Below are 17,660 nucleotides of genomic sequence, written 5' to 3'. Positions count from 1 at the left end.
AAGGGAAGCTGCTTGTCATTACACAAGATGACAGGTAACATCCAGAGCAGTCCTGGAATATGGTCGCCTTGCCTACCCCTCCTTTGCCATAAGCCTCCTGAGGCCAAGGCCCAGACTCTCCCTGCCCAACCTTACTCCTGCCTTGCCCCACCCCAAGGCAGTTGAACCTTTCATGGGCTTCTCCCAGGGAGAGGGACCTAGATACAGCTGCCTTCTGGGAGGAGGGGCTACAGCAAGCCTCCTTCCTATTTGCCAGCCAGGACCCTAGGCGAGATTCCAAGCCTTGGTCCCCATAGACCCAGAAGTGACCCCCAGAGGCCTACCATGAGAGTCTGAGCAGGTGTGGAGAGGCCGCCCTGCCTCTTCTTCAGGAACGAAGGGGTGTCTGTGGTTTGTGGTCAGCTGAGTCCACCCCAGCACTGATCAAAGTTCCCAGCAGTGGTCCCTCCCCTCACGTGGCCTGAGTGTTCCCGGAATGTCACCAGGGTCACCTGAGCAAGGCCTCTGAGGATTACAAAATGACCCTGAACTACTCCCACAGACCACAGCCCCAATGGAGCCCTAAGCTGGACACCCCTAGGACCTCATGGTCATCCACCAGCTCAAGAAAGTTCCCCCGGGCTGCAATGAGGAGAGGACTGGGTCCAGAGGTCCAGTGAGTGGAGGCCAGAGCCAGAGCCCCATGGCAGTTGCTGCCGGCCACAGGCATCTGTGCAGCCCCCACAGCCACCATTTGGAGAGGCTGTGGCTCTGTTGTTCTCTTGTTCTGTGGATTAGCTTGTTTAGTGAACCAACATTTGAAACCTTTTCTGAATTAAAAGTGGGGAAAAGTTATTAGAGGTGAAGTTTGTTCCAATGTAAAGTAGAAGACTTGTTTATGCAGGGATGTGCAGGATTGAAAGAGCACTGGGAGGCATCTAACCAGAGGCTAGAGAGAGGGGCAGAGTGGGTAGTGGGTGTGCAGTGTATGTGAATTCCACTGTCTTCCTAAAAGGCACTTAAGAAACCTCAGGCAGGACTAGTGGCACATACATATAATCTCAGCATTTCGAAGGTTGGGAGACTAGAGAATTGAAGAACAACCTGGGCTACATAGAAAGATTCTTTTTTTTTTTTTTTGGCCAGTCCTGGGCCTTGGACTCAGGGCCTGAGCACTGTCCCTGGCTTCTTCCCTCTCAAGGCTAGCACTCTGCCACTTGAGCCACAGCGCCGCTTCTGGCCGTTTTCTGTATATGTGGTGCTGGGGAATCGAACCTAGGGCCTCGTGTATCCGAGGCAGGCACTCTTGCCACTAGGCTATATCCCCAGCCCAGAAAGATTCTATATAAAAAGAAGAAACAGCCAGGTGCCAGTGACTCATGCCTATAATCCTGGCTACTCAGAAGGCTGAGATCTGAGGATCATGGTTTGAAGAAAGCCCAGGCAGGAAAATCCATGGGACTCTTAACTCCAATTAACTGCCCCCTTGCACCGCCCCCCCCCAAAAAAAACAACAGAAATGGAGCTGTAGCTGGAGTGGTAGAGCACTAACCTTGAGGGTGGAAATAATTCTCAGAGACAGTACCCAGTCTGAGTTCAAGCTCTAGGACTGGCATAAAAAGAAAAGCAAAGGGAAGGGGAGGGGAGGGGAACAGGAGGGAGAAAGAACAAGAACAAAGTCAGCAGAAGAGCATGAGGAAGAGAGGTCAGGAGACCTGGGTAGTAAGCTAGCTCAGCCACCTGCTTTGTTAGGTGACTCTGGGACATTCCTTTCCTTTCTTGAGCTGACTTTCTTATCTTCACTTTCTCTGCAATATTCTCCAGCTTCTTTTTCCAGCTACAGTGACAGATACCATTTACTGTGTCCATTTTGGTTCCCACTCACTTTGCAAGGACCTAATCTCAGCATAGAGCCCTCTCTGTGGGTGGCTCTCCAGGTCAACTTTAATTCTGTTAAACGCAGAGTCTCCAGATGTGTGGCCCCTCACCAAGACATCCACAGAAAACGTATGTCCTGTGCATATGGTTTATTATTCCACTCTATACACCAACTTGATTACAATTAGCATCTAGATAAGTACAGACCCCCCAACCCTGCCCACCAGGGCTCACATTCTACCAACCCCAGGGGCCTAGAAATTTCTACATGCATTGCCAAACACCTGTAGCTATTTGCAATGACTTCTAAGCAAGGCACTGAGGATCTGTTTTGCAATGTAGCATGAAGGCAATGTGTGGTGAGAACATTCTCTCCTTAGGAGAAGGAGGACCCTGGGAATGGGAAGGAGTTGAAGGACCCAAAGCACCCTGCCCAGCTTCTGTGAACCACATCACGACTTCCTTCTCTATCACCAGATTTGGTTCTGACTGCTGGCTCTGTCCACCTGTGTGTAGTTATAGGACACATCCACGCTCTCTTCAGCCATTCTACTGATCCAGCTAGGGTCTGCCCTATATTTCCTGAGGTTAAAGTCAGCTTCGGGAGCAGCTCTCCTCTGACATCTGAAGGGTGTGGGGACTATGTGGCTTCCCAGAAAGGGCTGTAAGAACTGGTGTACATCTACATTTTAGGGAAGAGAAACATTTACACGCAGCCCAACAATTTCCATGGATGGGTGAGAGAAATCTTCCTGTGTGTTTACAAAGCTTTTGATCCACAAAGCACCAAGTGAGATTGCAATGACTGAGACTACAGGAGGCACAGGAGAGGTGACTCCTATTTCCTTTGGTCTCAAGATAAAATCCCTAGACAAGACATGTGGGCTGGTACAGACTTGGAAAAGGAAAGCCACAGAGTGCTGAGCAACATACAGAACAAGCAGCTTCTGCCCTCTCACAAGAGGGTACTGGTAGTTTCACAGGGGTCCAAGGGTTAAAAGGAGGATGCAAGAGTTGGGGCATCTATGCAACGAACACTGGTTCTAACTGGCTTTTGTTAGATTTCCTCCAGCATTGACTCCTTTCCCCATTCATATGAAGGTAGCTGCTGACTGGTAAGCTGGTAAACACAGAAAGAAAAGGGAACTGAAGTATGCATCCTACCTCAACTTTGGGAGACCACAGTGCTCATTCCAATCCCAGGAATTGAGCTAATATTGAAGGGGACCATCCACTCAACATTTGTGGCAACTCCCTGACCAGACAACTGAAGGAAGTACTTGGCAAAGGAAGGACTAGAGAAGCTGAAGGGCCCGGCAAAAGAGAGAAGGTCTGATGACTCCATCCAACCTCTGCTGGGAAAAGGGAACAGGTAAGCTCAAAAGTTCATAGAAAGGGTCCACCCCTTCCATCTAGGCGGTCATCTGAAGACAGCTGTCTTCTGGTCAGCCTTTGGACCAGAGAGAAAGGCACTGGGGTGTCAGGCCAATGATAGAAGCCCAGAAGTTCTTGGTTAAGATTAGCAGGGAATACTGAAGGCTAAGGATTCTTTCCTTGCCTCTCTTCATCTCTGGTCCACCTGCTCCCCTTCCTGAGCCTGTACATCCACAGCCAGCTCACAGAAGCACTTGATGGCTCTTTGTCTGAGGAGTGTATACCAAAGCCTGCCTCCATTGGAAAGAGGGGGGCCCAGCTTCCCCTCTAGCCCCAGGACCCACAGTAAGCTACAGTCAGCATAAAGATGCCCATGCTCTGATCTATGAACTCACTTCCTTTTGGGTCAAAACAAGCCTTGCTCAGGTATACCAGTTGCTAGAGAAACTTTTCACACACTTTGGAGACCCAGATTTGTCTTAGAGAGACACTTCTTGCATGGCATCAGATTCTCTGGGATAAAGAATAAAAAAACTATGAAATGCATTTGCTTTGTTTTTGTTGTTGTTTGTTATGCTTTGTTTTTTGACAAACCTTTCTTCCTGGACCTTTCTGGCAGGGGAGTGGAGAGGAAGCATAGTCACACTGTTATCACATGCTCAGGCCCTGAGGGATTCCTGGTGATGCAGGAGGAGCTGTAAGTATGGATCAGGATGGCTGGAGAGCTTTGTAGATCCTTTTATTTTTAGTTTTTGGTCAGTCCTGGGGCTTGAACTCTTGGTCTGGGCACAGTCCCTGAGCTCTTCAGTTCAAGGATAGCATTTTACCACTTGAGCCACAGCACCACTTCCAGTTTTCTGGAGATGAGAGTCTCACAGACTTTCCTCCCCGGGTTGCTTTGAACCACAATCCTCAGTTCTCTGCCTCCCAAGTAGCTAGGATTATAGGCGTAAGCCCCCAGTGTCCAGCTTGTATATCCTTTTAGTCAGTTGAAATTCTTTCCTGGGTAGACAAAGAAACCTGAAATTCTTCATTTTTATTTTTACTGGAGAATTGGAAAACTTGTTGTAAAGAGAAAAACCAAGCATTTCCTTGTACATCTTTTTCTTAAACAAATGTGAATGTGTGGGTCGTGGGAGAGGCAGCAAAAGCCAGTTATTTGTGAGACTGTAAACTTGAACCCAAATCACCCAATTTATAACTCAACCACCAGTAGAGGGCGTTCCAGAGAGCTCCAGAGAGCCACCCAATGTGACCTGTCAGTGAGCCCCCATGTCTGCTGTCTGTGAAAACCCTGAAGTCTAGCTGCTAGCTGACTAATGTTGATGGAGAATTTTACCATGGCATTAGGATTCCTGTTTTCCATTACACTTGGGTGTTCAATGAAAGACCTCATCTCTGAGCTATTTTGCTTCCCCCAAATGGAGAGTGAAAATTCAAAACAGATATAGGCATATTATGCCCATAAAAGGCCCCAGCAGAACAGCTGAGCTGGCTGGCAGGCTGTTGAAGTGAGGGTGCTTCTGACCTGGCGAGCATGGTATCTCAGAATCTCAGGATTTAATAGGACCTCCCATCCAAGCAGAGCCTCCCATGCCTGTCCCTACATCTCCTCCACCCCTGGGGTGGTCCTCTGAGGCTAGAGATAGACATTGTCCCAGGCCTCTGGAAAAAGCTTAGAAGGAGTCGTGTTCTGAATATGTTGATCTGAGTATGTTCAGTTTATGGCAATTCACCAAGCTGCATGCTCCCATTTTTCTGTTTGTATAGAATACTTCAAGTTTTAAAAGTTAAAAGAAAACCATCAGTGTGAATGCAAGTACCCCAGGTATCAGATCTCTTTCTCCATCTACTACCGATATGCTGGCTCCCATGTTTTTGTAAGTTAGAAATTCAATGCAATTTTATTTCATAAAGGGCTAAAAGTGTTCAAAGCAAAGTTTGCAGTTTGGAAATCCTCTCTGAAAGGATGAACTCATTGCATTGGTGCCTTTTTTTCCTTCTCCAGACGAAAATCCCAGGAGATGCTGATGCCAACTTGTGTCCCTGGGCTGGCCAGCATGCATTTCCTTCTCTTTTACAAAGCCTCCTTCCAGCCCAGGTGGCTCAGCGGTGTGTAAGAAACCAGCTGACTGGTTCCAAGCCTTCTTGGAGGAGAGAATTCACTTTACCTTCAGGAGCAGACTATCAAGGAGAGAGCTTTCATTTGCAGAGACAGAGTCAAGCCGTGCCACTCACAAGAGAAGCAAAAGAAGAAACATCAGTTTACATAATACTTTGAGGAGAGGGGCTGTCTGGGTGGAGAACTATCCCACAAACTGAGCATGCTTTACCATGGAGTCTACAGAGACCAGGAGGAGGCTGAGCACAGGGAAGGTTGTTCTTGGAGGAAAGTGGTAAGAGTTTGAGAAGATCCCCTTTGAAGGAGAGTCAGGCATGAGACCTAGAAGCCCCTCATTTTTCTACGGCCTGTTGGATCTCTCTGTTGGCAAGAAGGCCTGTGAGACCTGTTTCTCTGCAGTAGAATTGAGCTGATCAAGAGAACAAGAGACACCTTTCTCTAGGGCCCAGAGAGGGCTAGCAGAGCTTGGCTCTGTGCATCCAGGGGTGGAGGTTTCATGGCCACATTTCCAAGTCCTCCCTTCTCACCATTCCTAAGCCCTGCTCCAGCCTGCCTCCCTAACACTCATTGGGAGCCTTCATCTGCATCAGGACAGCCTGGCTCCTTTTCTTGCAGCAACAGCAAGCGATGCAGGCAGCTAGGGAGCAAGCCAAGGCAATAATACCAATAACAATGGCGGCAATGGCCAGCCCGCTCTGGGCCCGGGTCATTCCCCAGGTATTGCGATCATCGGTGGCACCAATGGTGGTCAGATCAGTGTAGTCTTCCACAGAGTTGGTGATGTCAGTGGTGGATGAGATGGACGTGGTGTCAGGGTATCTGGGGGTGTCAGGGTATCTGGGGGTGTCAGGGTATCTGGGGGTGTCAGGGTATCTGGGGGTGTCCGGGTATCGTGGTGTTTCTGGGTAGCTGGGCACTTCGGGGTTTGCTGGGACCTGGACACTTGGTCCAGGGACATTGACATTGATGACGATGAGGGACTGGCCTCGGACATTGGCTGGGCTGGAACATACCGGGAGAGTGTCTGTCCCTAATCTGGCCTTGTTGAGCAGAAGCCAATTGTGAAGCGGAAGGATGTCAGAATCGCATCTCCAGGGGTTGTCATATAGCCGCAGCTCACACAGGTTCCCCAAGTGATCAAAGATACCCCGGGGCAGGTTCTCCAGGTAATTATTCTGCAGCTGGATGGTCATGAGGCCATTGACGTTGGCAAAGAGGTTCCCGGGGAGCTGTCGGAGCCGGTTGTTCTGCAGGGAGATGTTCTGCAGGTTGGCTAGCATGCGGAAGACATTCCCATCCAGGTCCTGCAGTGCATTGGTGTGGAGGGAGAGCTCCCGGAGCTCCGTCAGCCCATTGAAGGCACCAGGGGAGATGAAGTTGATCTGGTTTCGACTAAGGATCAGGACCTGCAACTGGTTGAGGTTGCTGAAGATGTTGTCAGGCAGAAAAGTGATGTGGTTGTCATACAGCCAAAGCTCTCGCAGGTTGTGCATGGGCCCAAAGATGCCTGGAGAGAGCTCCTTCAGGGAGTTCCCAAAGAGGGTGAGCCGGTTGAGTTGGGGCAGCTGCATGAAGATGCCTGGAGGCAGCTCTGAGATATGGTTATTGGACAAATAGAGTCTCTGGAGGTTACGATTGTTGTGGAAGAGGCCAGGGGAGAGGGTGCTGATCTGGTTCTGCTGGAGGGCTAGCTCCTGGAGGTTGCCTAGTCCATCAAAGGTGCCCATGGGGATGTCTGAGAGCCTGTTCTCAAAGAGTCGGAGGACCTGGAGGTTGCCCAGGTGCTGGAAGACCCTGGGGGACAGGTGAGTGAGGCTGTTCTTGCCCAGGTTGAGTTTGGTGAGCCCCACCAGGTGGTCAAAGACGCCATCAGGAACGTACTCCAGATGATTCCCATGAAGTTGCAGCTCCTTAAGGTTGCTGAACTGGGAGAAGTGGGCTGGCTGGATCTGCACCAACTGATTACTGGACAGAAGGAGGGACTCAAGGTTGTCCAGGCCCTGGAAGAGGTCAACGGGCAGCATCTGCAGCTTGTTGTTGGCCAGGCTGAGGTAGCGCAGCGAGCCCAGGTTGCGGAAAGCACCTGGCATGATGTGGGACAGCTCATTTTTCTCAATCCGCAGGGCAATGAGGGCTGATATGTTGAGAAACGGGGACTCATTGAGTTCAGTGATGTGGGTGTTGAGGATCTGCAGACTCATGGCATTCCAGGGCAGAGGGCTGGGCACCGCCACAATGCGCGCACCCGTGCACTCCACTTGGGAGGCCCGGGAGCAGGTGCACTCGCTAGGACAGCCATAGTAAGCCAAGCCTACCGCCCAGACCTGGCAGCCCACCAGCAAGAGGAGATAATGTTTCAGTGGCATGGCCTGTGTGGAGAGAGAGAGAGAGAGAGCACCAGAGAGTCAAAATCACCTCACTGACTTGAACCATGGCCAGTTTTAAGCCAACATGAACCTTCAGGTTCAAACTAGGGCTTGGCTTTGAGCCCTATCATTATGTCCCCAAATCAGTACCTCCTTGTTCTGGCCAGAAAGCCTTCTTCTTTCCTCTCCCATCCATGCCTTCATGCCTGGACCCAAGCAATCCCTCCATCTAGAGTGTTCCTTGTCCTCACTCCCATCCTCCCCATTCTTCTAAGTGAAGTTTAAATGCAATCGACTGTCGGAAACTCTCCCAGTTCCACTCGTTGGCATTCGTTACCTCCCATGCAAGTGGCCATCCCAACCTCCTCTGTTGCCCCAGGCAGCCTTGTGCACCATTCTCTTTGCTTGTTAAGGAGCTTTCTAGGCAAGGAGCTCATCTTTCAATCCTACAGGCTCCATACCACAGGGGTGGCATTGGCTCCATCTCAGTAGCCCTCACAGGACAGGTTGGCTGGACACAGCCTTGTCAGGGGGAATAGAGAAGAAATGAGAACAAGTAAATAGGGCTGATGCCTGGAGAAGATGCTCAGGCTATAAATAAGGTGACTGCCAGGAGGGGCAACAGCAGCTCCTGGAAGAGTGAAGACCATACTGTTGATATGTGGGAAGACTACAGAGAGGCTCAACTCTTCTGCTGCTGTGGCCCAGCCCTGCCCTGCCCAGCCCTGCCCTGCCCAGCCCATCATTGCCAACAACCTGACCCTTTGTGAGCCCTTCCATGTGTGCTGCTTCTAGGATTAATTCAAACCACTTTTCTGATGAATGGCCATTGTCTACACCATGCATTGACTTAATGGGAGGGGCTGTCGGGACTCACAGATGCCTGGAGCCTGGTTTCTGGGGACTCATCCCAGTTTCCATAAAGAAACATTGGGTGGCCTGGAATGAGTCCCAGAAAAGTTAGACACATTTTGTTCTGAAGCGTATAGGGGGATTCAAATGCCCACTCAGGCACAGAGCTGATCTGGGAATAGAACTAAAACCATGAGCGATTTGAAGTCACTCCTGATTACATCAAGTCTCTATAAAAGCAGACCGAATATAGGAATATGGGTTGTAAGTGCAGGTCCCTATGTAAATATCTCAGTACTACTGTTTGACCTTCAATGCATCTTAAATTTGACCTTCAGTGAAGTTTGAGGCCTCAGAGCCAAAGCTTTCTCATCTGCTAAGGGAGGATGATGACTTGGGGCTGTGGTGAGGAGCAAATGGGAGGACAGACCCAGGTGCATCCTGCAAGTGTGCCAATGTGTGACTTTTCTACACTTACCCACTTGTCCACCTATGAACTTATGAAGGCAAAGTGCCTCTAACCCTAGGAGTTGTTGTGAACAGACAAGATTTCAGTATACAAATGAGAGCATTTGCAACTTCAAAGGGGCCTGTGACTCCTGAAGGACCAAGGAGTTGCTACCTCTTATTATTTTATGAAAAAATGGAAGCTTAGGACTCTAAGTAGTAATGCAGTGTCCTGCTTTGTGTCCTTTGTGTCCTTTGTGTCCTTTATGTGTGAGTGGGGGAAGGTCTGTGTGTGTGTGTGTGTGTGTGTGTGTGTGTGTGTGTGTGTGTGTGTGTGTGTGTTGATACTGGGGCTTAAACTCAGGGTCTCAAGCTCTCAGCTTTTTAGTTCAAGACTAATACTCTACCACTTGAGCTGAGGTACACCTCCTCTGGCTTTTTGCTGGTTAATGGGAGATAAGGGTTGAATTTATCTGCCTAGGCTGGCTTCAAAGGGTGATCCTCAGACCTCGGCCTCCTGAGTAGCTAGAGTTACCAGCATGAGCTACCAGTGTCCATTTAGTGTCTCTCCTTTTAACAAGCAAAGACCTAGTCAGAGGAAGGGCTGTGAAATGAGACATACAAAGCACAGGCTGGCTGGATAGAGAAGGCTCTTCTACAGCTTTCTGTCTCTGAACTTGTAGTCCTGAGCCTGGCCAATAGCAGAAAACAATCTTGGTTTTCCACTCTGACCTTAGCCCATGCATCATGCTCTTGTTCTCCAACAACCCCACGGTAAGGGGGAAACCCTTACCCCTTTCATCAGATGGCTTATCCCCCATCCACATAGACCTTGACTTTTAACATATTCACAGCCTGCCCAAGCCCTAACAGACTGGGCTCTCAGTGAAGACTTTGCTGAGGTAATGTATAGAACAGCGGGGAAAAGAAAGGGAACAGACACCTTGGCCTATGGAGTGTATAGACAAAAGTATGAAGCCAGACTATACTGTGAACCACATCTATCTATCTATATATATATATAAAAAAAGTGAACTCGTGTAGAAAAAAAAGGCAGTTCTAGAAATTGTGAACAGAAAACTGTCTACACGGAGGGCACATGGACAAAAAGTGCTTAACATTCAAGACTGAGGGCCTCTTGTTGACATGGTAACAGAGAAAGAAGGCTGGCCACAAAAACAGGCATGATCTAAGACTGCATTTGTGGATGTATCGATTGTGGAGCAAGGGCAGTGATGGTCTCACCTGCCCTGCCCTGCCCTGCCCTGCCCTGGCTGGACAGTCACATCTGTACTTCTGTGTTCTCTTCTACTCTGAACTTGAAGGCAGCTAATGAGGTGCTGGCTTTCTGATGAACTTCTAGAGGATGGTGAGGGGACCCGGAAACCAGAACATCTAAGCGTTGATTGAAGGAGCTGGGGGTGAATAGCCAGGAGAGATGTAGGGAGTTACCAGCCCCTCCCAGGACACACAAAGGCTGCCCTGGGATAAAGGAAGGTGCCTGACTCAGTGCGACTCCTGAGGCCAAAGCTGGTGTGCAGAAGTCATGGGGTCACAGATTTCCATCAGTAAGAGCTTGTCCACACTCAGAAGGGACAAGTTCATAGAGATCGTTAAACTTCCCATGACCGAGCATGTCCAAGCAAAGCTGAGCAGCCAGTTGATAAGGAGGCTGGAGAACAGATTCCTATAACCAGCAGGAGGGCAACTAGAAGACAGGGGTGTGCTGCCATCCCTAACTTGGGGGTAAGAGCTGCCTCCTAGGACCACTGAGCCTCTGCTCCCAGGGGCTGAGTGGGCCCATGCCTTAGGTGGATGTTTTCGGGAGAGATTTACTTCCTGGACTGGTGCTGGTGGCTCACATCTGTAATCCTAGCTACTCAAGAGGTTGAGATCTGAGGACTCCAATTTCAAACCATCTCAGGCAGGGAAGTCCCTGAAACTCTTATCTACAATTAACCACTAAAAAGGTGCAAGCGGAGCTGTGACAGAAGTAGTAGAGTACTGGTCTCAAGTGATAAAGCTAAGGTACAGAGCCCAGGCCTAAAGATCATGCCCCACGACACCACACACACACACACACACACACACACACACACACACACACACACACGAGGTTTTGCTTGGACTTACGCTGGTTGACTGATTTACAGTGGTCCTTCAATTTGTGAGGCAGGTTTTCTACCACCACTGTGGACATATCCTTAGCCTCCTTTTTTTCCAGTTATTTTTGAGATAAGAGCTTATGGGCAACTCTACCTCCACCTCCTCCAGAGCTGGGATTATAGGAATTCTTCAACCAAGCCAGATTGTACTTTGAGATGGGGATCCCTTGAACATTTTTGGGGGGTCTGGGTTAGCTTTGAACTCCTTTCTCCAGCTACCAAGAAGCTAGGATTATAGACATGAACCACTGTACCCAAGCTCAAGCTTATTTATGTTTCATCTATATGCCTGTGTCCAGCATGCTCCAAAGACAGTGTCCTAGCCCAAATTCGGAGGAGAGATTAAGTGCCCTGACTGAGAACTACACCCCATTGCATTTCCTTGTGTGTAAATGTGAAGAGGAAAATAGGTCCCTCTGAGGACTTGTCAGAATCCACACACTTCAGCTAGGGAGAGACATCAAGCCAGCTGCCCCTCATAGCTGGGAGGTGTCAGGGAGATAAATCCCAGTGGGAACTGTGCCAGTGTTGTCTAAATGGGACCACACTCTGTGCAACAAATATTTCAGGAATCTGCAGATTGCCTTCGTATAAACCATCCTGTCCATACAGCCCACCCAGGGCCACACAACAGCTGCTTCCTGCTTTTTAGTGATGTGACTGTGGCTGCTCGGGGCTGCCTATGGCCATCCACCTGGAAAGAGCCCACCTCTGCCAGAGGCTTTCAGGGGACAGATGACCCCATGCAGGCCTGGGGCTGGGCCTTGGACTTGTAGCTAGTACTCCAGACACGTGTACAGCAACATCCGGCCTTCAGGAGAAGGCACCCAGTGGCCTAATAGCCCACGCTGTCCAGTGCCGCTTGGCAGCTGTGATGATGGCAGTTAAAGACCCACAAAGCTGCCCTAATTACACATCCCTCCCTCAGGCAGCTGAGGGCTTTCTCAATCACTGTGGCGACTCAGCCCAGCCTCTGTCCAGCCCTAGGGGAAGAGGGTAACACCTGGTGTCAGTCAAGGCCCATGAAGTCAGCGAGCCGGCAGCCAGTCTGAAGGACAGCCAGACAGCTCACCTGGACATGGACGCGGCCCCTCCCCAGCAGAAGAAGCCATTGAACCGGGGCGCTGGCTGTGGGGCTCCATGCAGAAACTCCCTGTGACTCATGAGCAAACACATAATTAGTGCTGAAGCCCTGGGCTTTGTTGGTTGGTTTAAGACCAACACTTATTCCCTAAACACAACATTCTCTGGAAGGAGACTGCTCCCCATTCCATACCCCACAAAGTGAGACTTTGGGGAAAGACCAAAAAAAAAAAATCTAGGAGACTCATCTTCTACTCTAGTCTTGACAGTCGGTGGCAGCCTGACTTGAGGAAGATATTTCAGGCCTAGTTTTCCCTTTGGTAAAGACCTGGCGCTCTGCTGTCTTCTGACTGGAGGAGGAAGGAGGCGGGACTGAGGCTTGCTTTTCTCTCTGTGACTCGGTTCCCCACAAGTCACAGCACAGCCACACGAGCACACCAACCCTTGAAGATCCTATATCCATCTTTTCAGAGGCACCTTGTTTCAAGACATTCCAGGCAGTGCAACCCCACTAGGAAGCTCTTATATTATCCGTAGTAGCCATTCCATGGGACTCAAGATCTAAGATGGGCTGTAGGAAACCGCAGGTCCTGCTCCCTCTCTGTGTACCTGGGAAAACTGAGGTCCAGAAAGAGGATCTTTCTCTGGCTTATGTCTTCTCTTTCTTAATGGTGCCTCCTCTGCAGCCAGATGAGCCCAAGCAGTCCAGGGCTCCCGAGGGAGCTGGAGCTGTCCTCCCCTCCCCCAGCCAGGGCCATCCTCAGCCAGGCTGCTCTTTGGTGGAGAGTACATAGAGCCTAAAGTCACTAAGAGACTTGGAACTCAAGCCTCACTTTGTCTAGAGTAGCACAAAAGCCTGGTGCTGGTGACTCACGCCTGTCATCTTAGCTATTCAGGAGGCTAAGATCTGAGGATCACAGTTCAAAGTGAGCTTGGGCAGGAAAGTCCATGAGACTTTTATTTCTGATAAAAGGCTGGAAGCAGAGGTGTGGCTCAAGTGGTAGAGCACCAATCTTGAGTGAAAAAGCTCAGGGACAGTGCATAGGCCCTGAGTCCAGGCCCCACTTCTGACCCCAAACCAAAAAGTAGCACAGAGAAATAACCTAGGAAGCTGACTGACTACAACTGACAGAGCTTTGCTTCCAGGAGCAAGACGTGGATTAATACACAGACAAACACTTGGAATCATTCTTGACACAAAGTGAGCATCTAATAAATGTAAGTGGTGATTATTGCTATTTCGTTGTTGAGTAAAATCAGATTTCTAGATTTCCACCCACAGAAACCTTAATCCTTAGATTTGAGCAGGGCCCAGGACTCGGGGTCATTAACAGCACCCTCCCCACACCCCCTATCATCATGCAGGTGTCAAAAGACTACCTTCAGAACCATCTAGAGTGCAGCCTAATCTAGCTGGGGACCCATATCTCAGTCATACACCATTTACTCCAAGAATGGAGAGAACATGGTACAGGAAGCCCAGCCTCAGCCCTGGCCAAGCGACCTCTTCCCTCAGGGCCCTGTTCTGTATCCCCACCAGAAAGCTGAAGTTTATGCTAAGTTTTGGCCAGCAGACGCTGATTCCAGATGCAGTGCTTAGAGTTCAGGGCATCAAAGGTACTCTTGAGACCAGTCTCTTCACACCATCAAGCCAGGTAAGAAAATTGAAGAGGGCCCCACCCCTTAGGAACAGGAGACTTCTCCAAGATCATACACAGTCGGTTGAAGACTCTTGACACCCTGGCAGGGGCCTCTAGCCCTGGGGCCCGATGAACTCCTCTACGTATCCTCACAAGACTGAAGGACCTGTTTTGGCACTGAAGGGGTAGGGTGAAGGGTTGGACTTGTTTCCATCATTTTACACAGATCTACTCCTATATGGGCCACCCTTCACCTGTCCACCATTATTAACTAAGGTGAAGTACTGGGGATGGGAATATGGCCTAGTGGCAAACGTGCCTGCCTCGTATACATGAAGCCCTAGGTTCGATTCCTCAGCACCACATATATAGAAAAGGCCAGGAGCGGCACTGTGGCTCAAGTTGGCAGAGCGCTAGCCTTGAGCAAAAGTAAGCCAGGGACAGTGCTCAGGCCCTGAGTTCAAGCCCCAGGACTGGCACAAAAAAAAATAGATTCTAAGGTGAAGTCCTTGTCCAATTCCCAGGCCACATGGTTTCAGGGATTTCCTTGAGGCTGATCTGATGCTGTGCTTGTTCCGTTACACAAGAGGAATCCAGAGATGGGGTGGGAAGTGATAGAACATCCACCCAGAGGGATTAGTTGGCCCTAGTAATCTCACCAAACACAGCCTCTATGCAGGCTTCTGATTTAGGAGCATTACAAACACCAAGAGCATCATCCTGAAACACTAAACCAAGTGTGGGCACCTCGCTGCCATCACCACCTCGGTCCTCCACCTTGCTCTATTGCTGACTCTCATCTCTATGACCCTTCAAAGCAAAATATTGTTCATTGTTCTAAAAAGGAAGGAAGGAAGGAAGGAAGGAAGGAAGGAAGGAAGGAAGGAAGGAAGGAAGGAAGGAAAGAATTTGAATCAGAAAACACAATTCCTTTCTAGCCCCTCTGTGGGGATCCTGTCCAGGGTTGGGGGAAGTCAAATGTGGCTTCCTACAGAGGCCAGAGCAGAACTCTAATTTGCTTGGCCAGAGTGGCTGAGGTTCTGACAAATAACAGAGCATCATTTCCTGCTACTGGAAAGCAGGGCTTTTTTCTGGAAGGAGACAAGGTCTTCAAACACGCTCCCACTCAGGAGAACACTTAGGAACCCAAAGTAGGTCCAACTGGATCCATCCCTGGAAGCAGCTTCCAAACCTTGTGTTCCAAAGTTGAGGGAGACACAGAAACTTGAAGCTACAGTCACTCTTTTGTGGTCAGGATTTAGAGAAGCAAATGGCCTCGTAATCACAGCCTCTGACTGTTTACTGGCAGGGAAACGTCTTGCATGTGCTCCCATTTCTCCACATATGGATCTATTTTTACCTGCCCCTGCTACCCCTTCAGTTACTGAGAAAGGCAAGGTAGGGTCCCCCAGACCTAAGAGAACCTTCCTGAACTTTCTTCAGGGTCTCTTCAGTATTCTCCCCTGGTCCCAACCCCCTCACAGCCTGCTCAGCTGACTCAAGACCACAGGCAAATTGGACTGTCTGGTCCTGAATTTGCCCCAGATGTTCAGGCAAAATAGAAAGAAAGAAGAGCCAGCCAGCCGTTAGACAAATTCCAAGTTACACAGCAACCACACTCCAGTAGCTGCTTGCAATAAGGTGATGCCATCCAGACAACGTGATCTGGAAGGTGGAGTGTGGCAGGCAGATGACACCCAGCACCGCCTCTCCAAGTGCAGTCATGCAGACAGGCACAGCCTGGCCCCAGGTAACACATTCAGCCCCACAGGTAGAGTGGCTCATTCAGCTTTGACACACGTAGGGAAGTCCAGAACATTCTGGTTTTCTATCATTTGAGCAGAGCCAGGTAAATGTCCAATCGATAGAGTGTTGAGGTACCTGGGTTTTGAACACAGAGTCTCCAGCCCGCATGCAGCTGGTGTTCTTAACCACTTAGGCCATGCCTCCAGCTCAGCTTTTTCCTGGTTATTTTAGGAAGCCTAGGGCTCTGCCTTACCGGGCCTCAAATCACGATCCTCAGATCTCTGCCCCTCGAAGAGCTAGGATTGCAGGCATGACCTCTGGGAGCCTGTCAGAGTTTTAAATGCACTCCTCATCCTAAATTCAGCTTTCCAGCCCCTCCCTGCTCAAAGCCATCAGCAACCACCCAGGCTGGGTAAAACTTCTAGCTGGTGAGAGAGGGAAGCTTCCAGGATGGGATGGCCTAGCCACAGTCAAAGGCTGCACCTGGAAGGATCCCGTTTGCACCCGCAGGAGGCACCGCAAGCCCCCCTGCGGCTGCTGCTAGCTACAGAGTCTCAGGTGAGCATAAAGGTCAGCGCAAAGCGGGGCGCCTGGCCTTGGCCCTTCCAAGCCGGGGGAGAGGGGGGTAGGGGAAGGGTCGTGGCCCACTTACCAGCTGCTCAGCGGCGCCCGTGCGCGCCGCCCACGATGGACAAGAGGGACAGGAGAGGAGAGGGTGGGCGGCTCAAGGCTGCAGCATGAGTGCGGCTGGCCGGGCCCTCCCGTATTTAAACGATGCCGGGTGAGTCACCCCCGGGGGTGGAGTGGGGGGCGGGGGAGGAGGTGGGGGCGGGGCACCGGGGCCGCCCGCAGCACAGCGCCCCAAGTCCTGGGACTACATCATCAACCGGTGGGCGCGCGGCTGCCATCGCGTTAAGGGGTGTCTCTCCTCCCGCATTGGGAAACAAGAGAAGATGACTTATTTTCTCCCTCGGGCCAAAGTTTCTTGCGGATGTTCAGGCTTCGTGGAGGGATGTGGCTGCTCCAGCCCCTCTAGAGAGGAGATGACCACAGACCAGAGGGGTCCAAGCCAGGAAAATTCTCCTCTTTTCATTTCATAAACTTTTTTTTTCCTTTTTATAAACTTGTGTGTGTTGAAATAGCTCTAAATGTAACAGGAAAGGTGCACGAATAAAACAAAGAACAGTCCTAGTCTTCCCCGGTTTTCCCATGGATAACATGTTGGGAAAAGCTTTTTTTTTTTTTTTAATGTATGAGACGTATCTCTTCTAGACCCAATGTTTCCATGCACCACCCCCCCAACAGGTCATCCTCTGAGCCTGTCCTGGGGATCCCAAAGGACTGAAGTCACATGTCTTCAAACTAGGGACAATAGTTAGAGGTGCGTGTGGTAAAGGTCAGCCCACCCCTGCTGCCCCTCTGCCCTCTGTTCCCTGCCCCAGTAAGTGGCCAGTGGAAAGAGGATACAAAAGATGTCACAGTTGGAGAGGCCAGGAGGTAATCAAACCCCAGCTTCTCCCTCCCAGGTGGATCCTCAACAATGTGCCAGAGGCATTGTCCTTTCTTGGCTCAGTTTACCTTCCTTGCCAAATGGGGAGAGTGATATTTACACACAGTGCCTCATGGAATGCCAAGAGCCTTAATTAATGTTTGCACTGTGCTTTGAGAGCTGCCATGAAAGAAAGACATAAAAAAGTGTGCATTGTTATTACTGCAATAGTCATTTGGGTGGCTTGACTTGGTCAAGCCCTACAGCCTGAATCATGCCACATTCCTCCTCACCAAGGCACCATGACTCAAAGAAACGAAAAGTTGCCCCAATCAGTAAATGAGTCCAAGAGGAGCAGATGCTTCTTGGAGTTCCACCCAAACCCCCAGAATCTGCTCTGCAACCCTCGGCCCTGAGAAGATCACTAACATACTTTCCTCTCCCTGCCCTGGGACCTCCACATCCCACACCAGGGCACCAACTCCCTATCCACAAATCTATGAGAATAATAATATGCCC

The 17,660-nt window shown here is 50.1% G+C and overlaps 1 protein-coding gene across 1 annotated transcript; it reads right to left on the bottom strand.

The window, feature by feature from the left end:
• Positions 1-4,140: 4,140 nt before the first annotated feature.
• Lrrc15 (leucine rich repeat containing 15) lies at positions 4,141-16,360 on the bottom strand. The gene is made up of 2 exons (XM_048345996.1): positions 16,305-16,360; positions 4,141-7,722 (listed from the first exon to the last, which is right to left on the bottom strand). The coding sequence occupies exon 2, from the start codon at positions 7,717-7,719 to the stop codon at positions 5,911-5,913; it is 1,809 nt and encodes a 602-aa protein (XP_048201953.1). The 5' UTR covers positions 7,720-7,722; positions 16,305-16,360; the 3' UTR covers positions 4,141-5,910.
• Positions 16,361-17,660: the final 1,300 nt, after the last annotated feature.

Source organism: Perognathus longimembris, chromosome 5, assembly GCF_023159225.1.
Source record: "Perognathus longimembris pacificus isolate PPM17 chromosome 5, ASM2315922v1, whole genome shotgun sequence".
Classification (NCBI taxonomy): domain Eukaryota; kingdom Metazoa; phylum Chordata; class Mammalia; order Rodentia; family Heteromyidae; genus Perognathus; species Perognathus longimembris.
This window is presented reverse-complemented; position numbering and strand designations above follow the sequence as displayed.

What these genes read in the sequence shown, in the direction of transcription:
- Lrrc15 (XM_048345996.1), bottom strand. Translation starts at nt 7,719, where the DNA reads ATGCCACTGAAACATTATCTCCTCTTGCTGGTGGGCTGCCAGGTCTGG.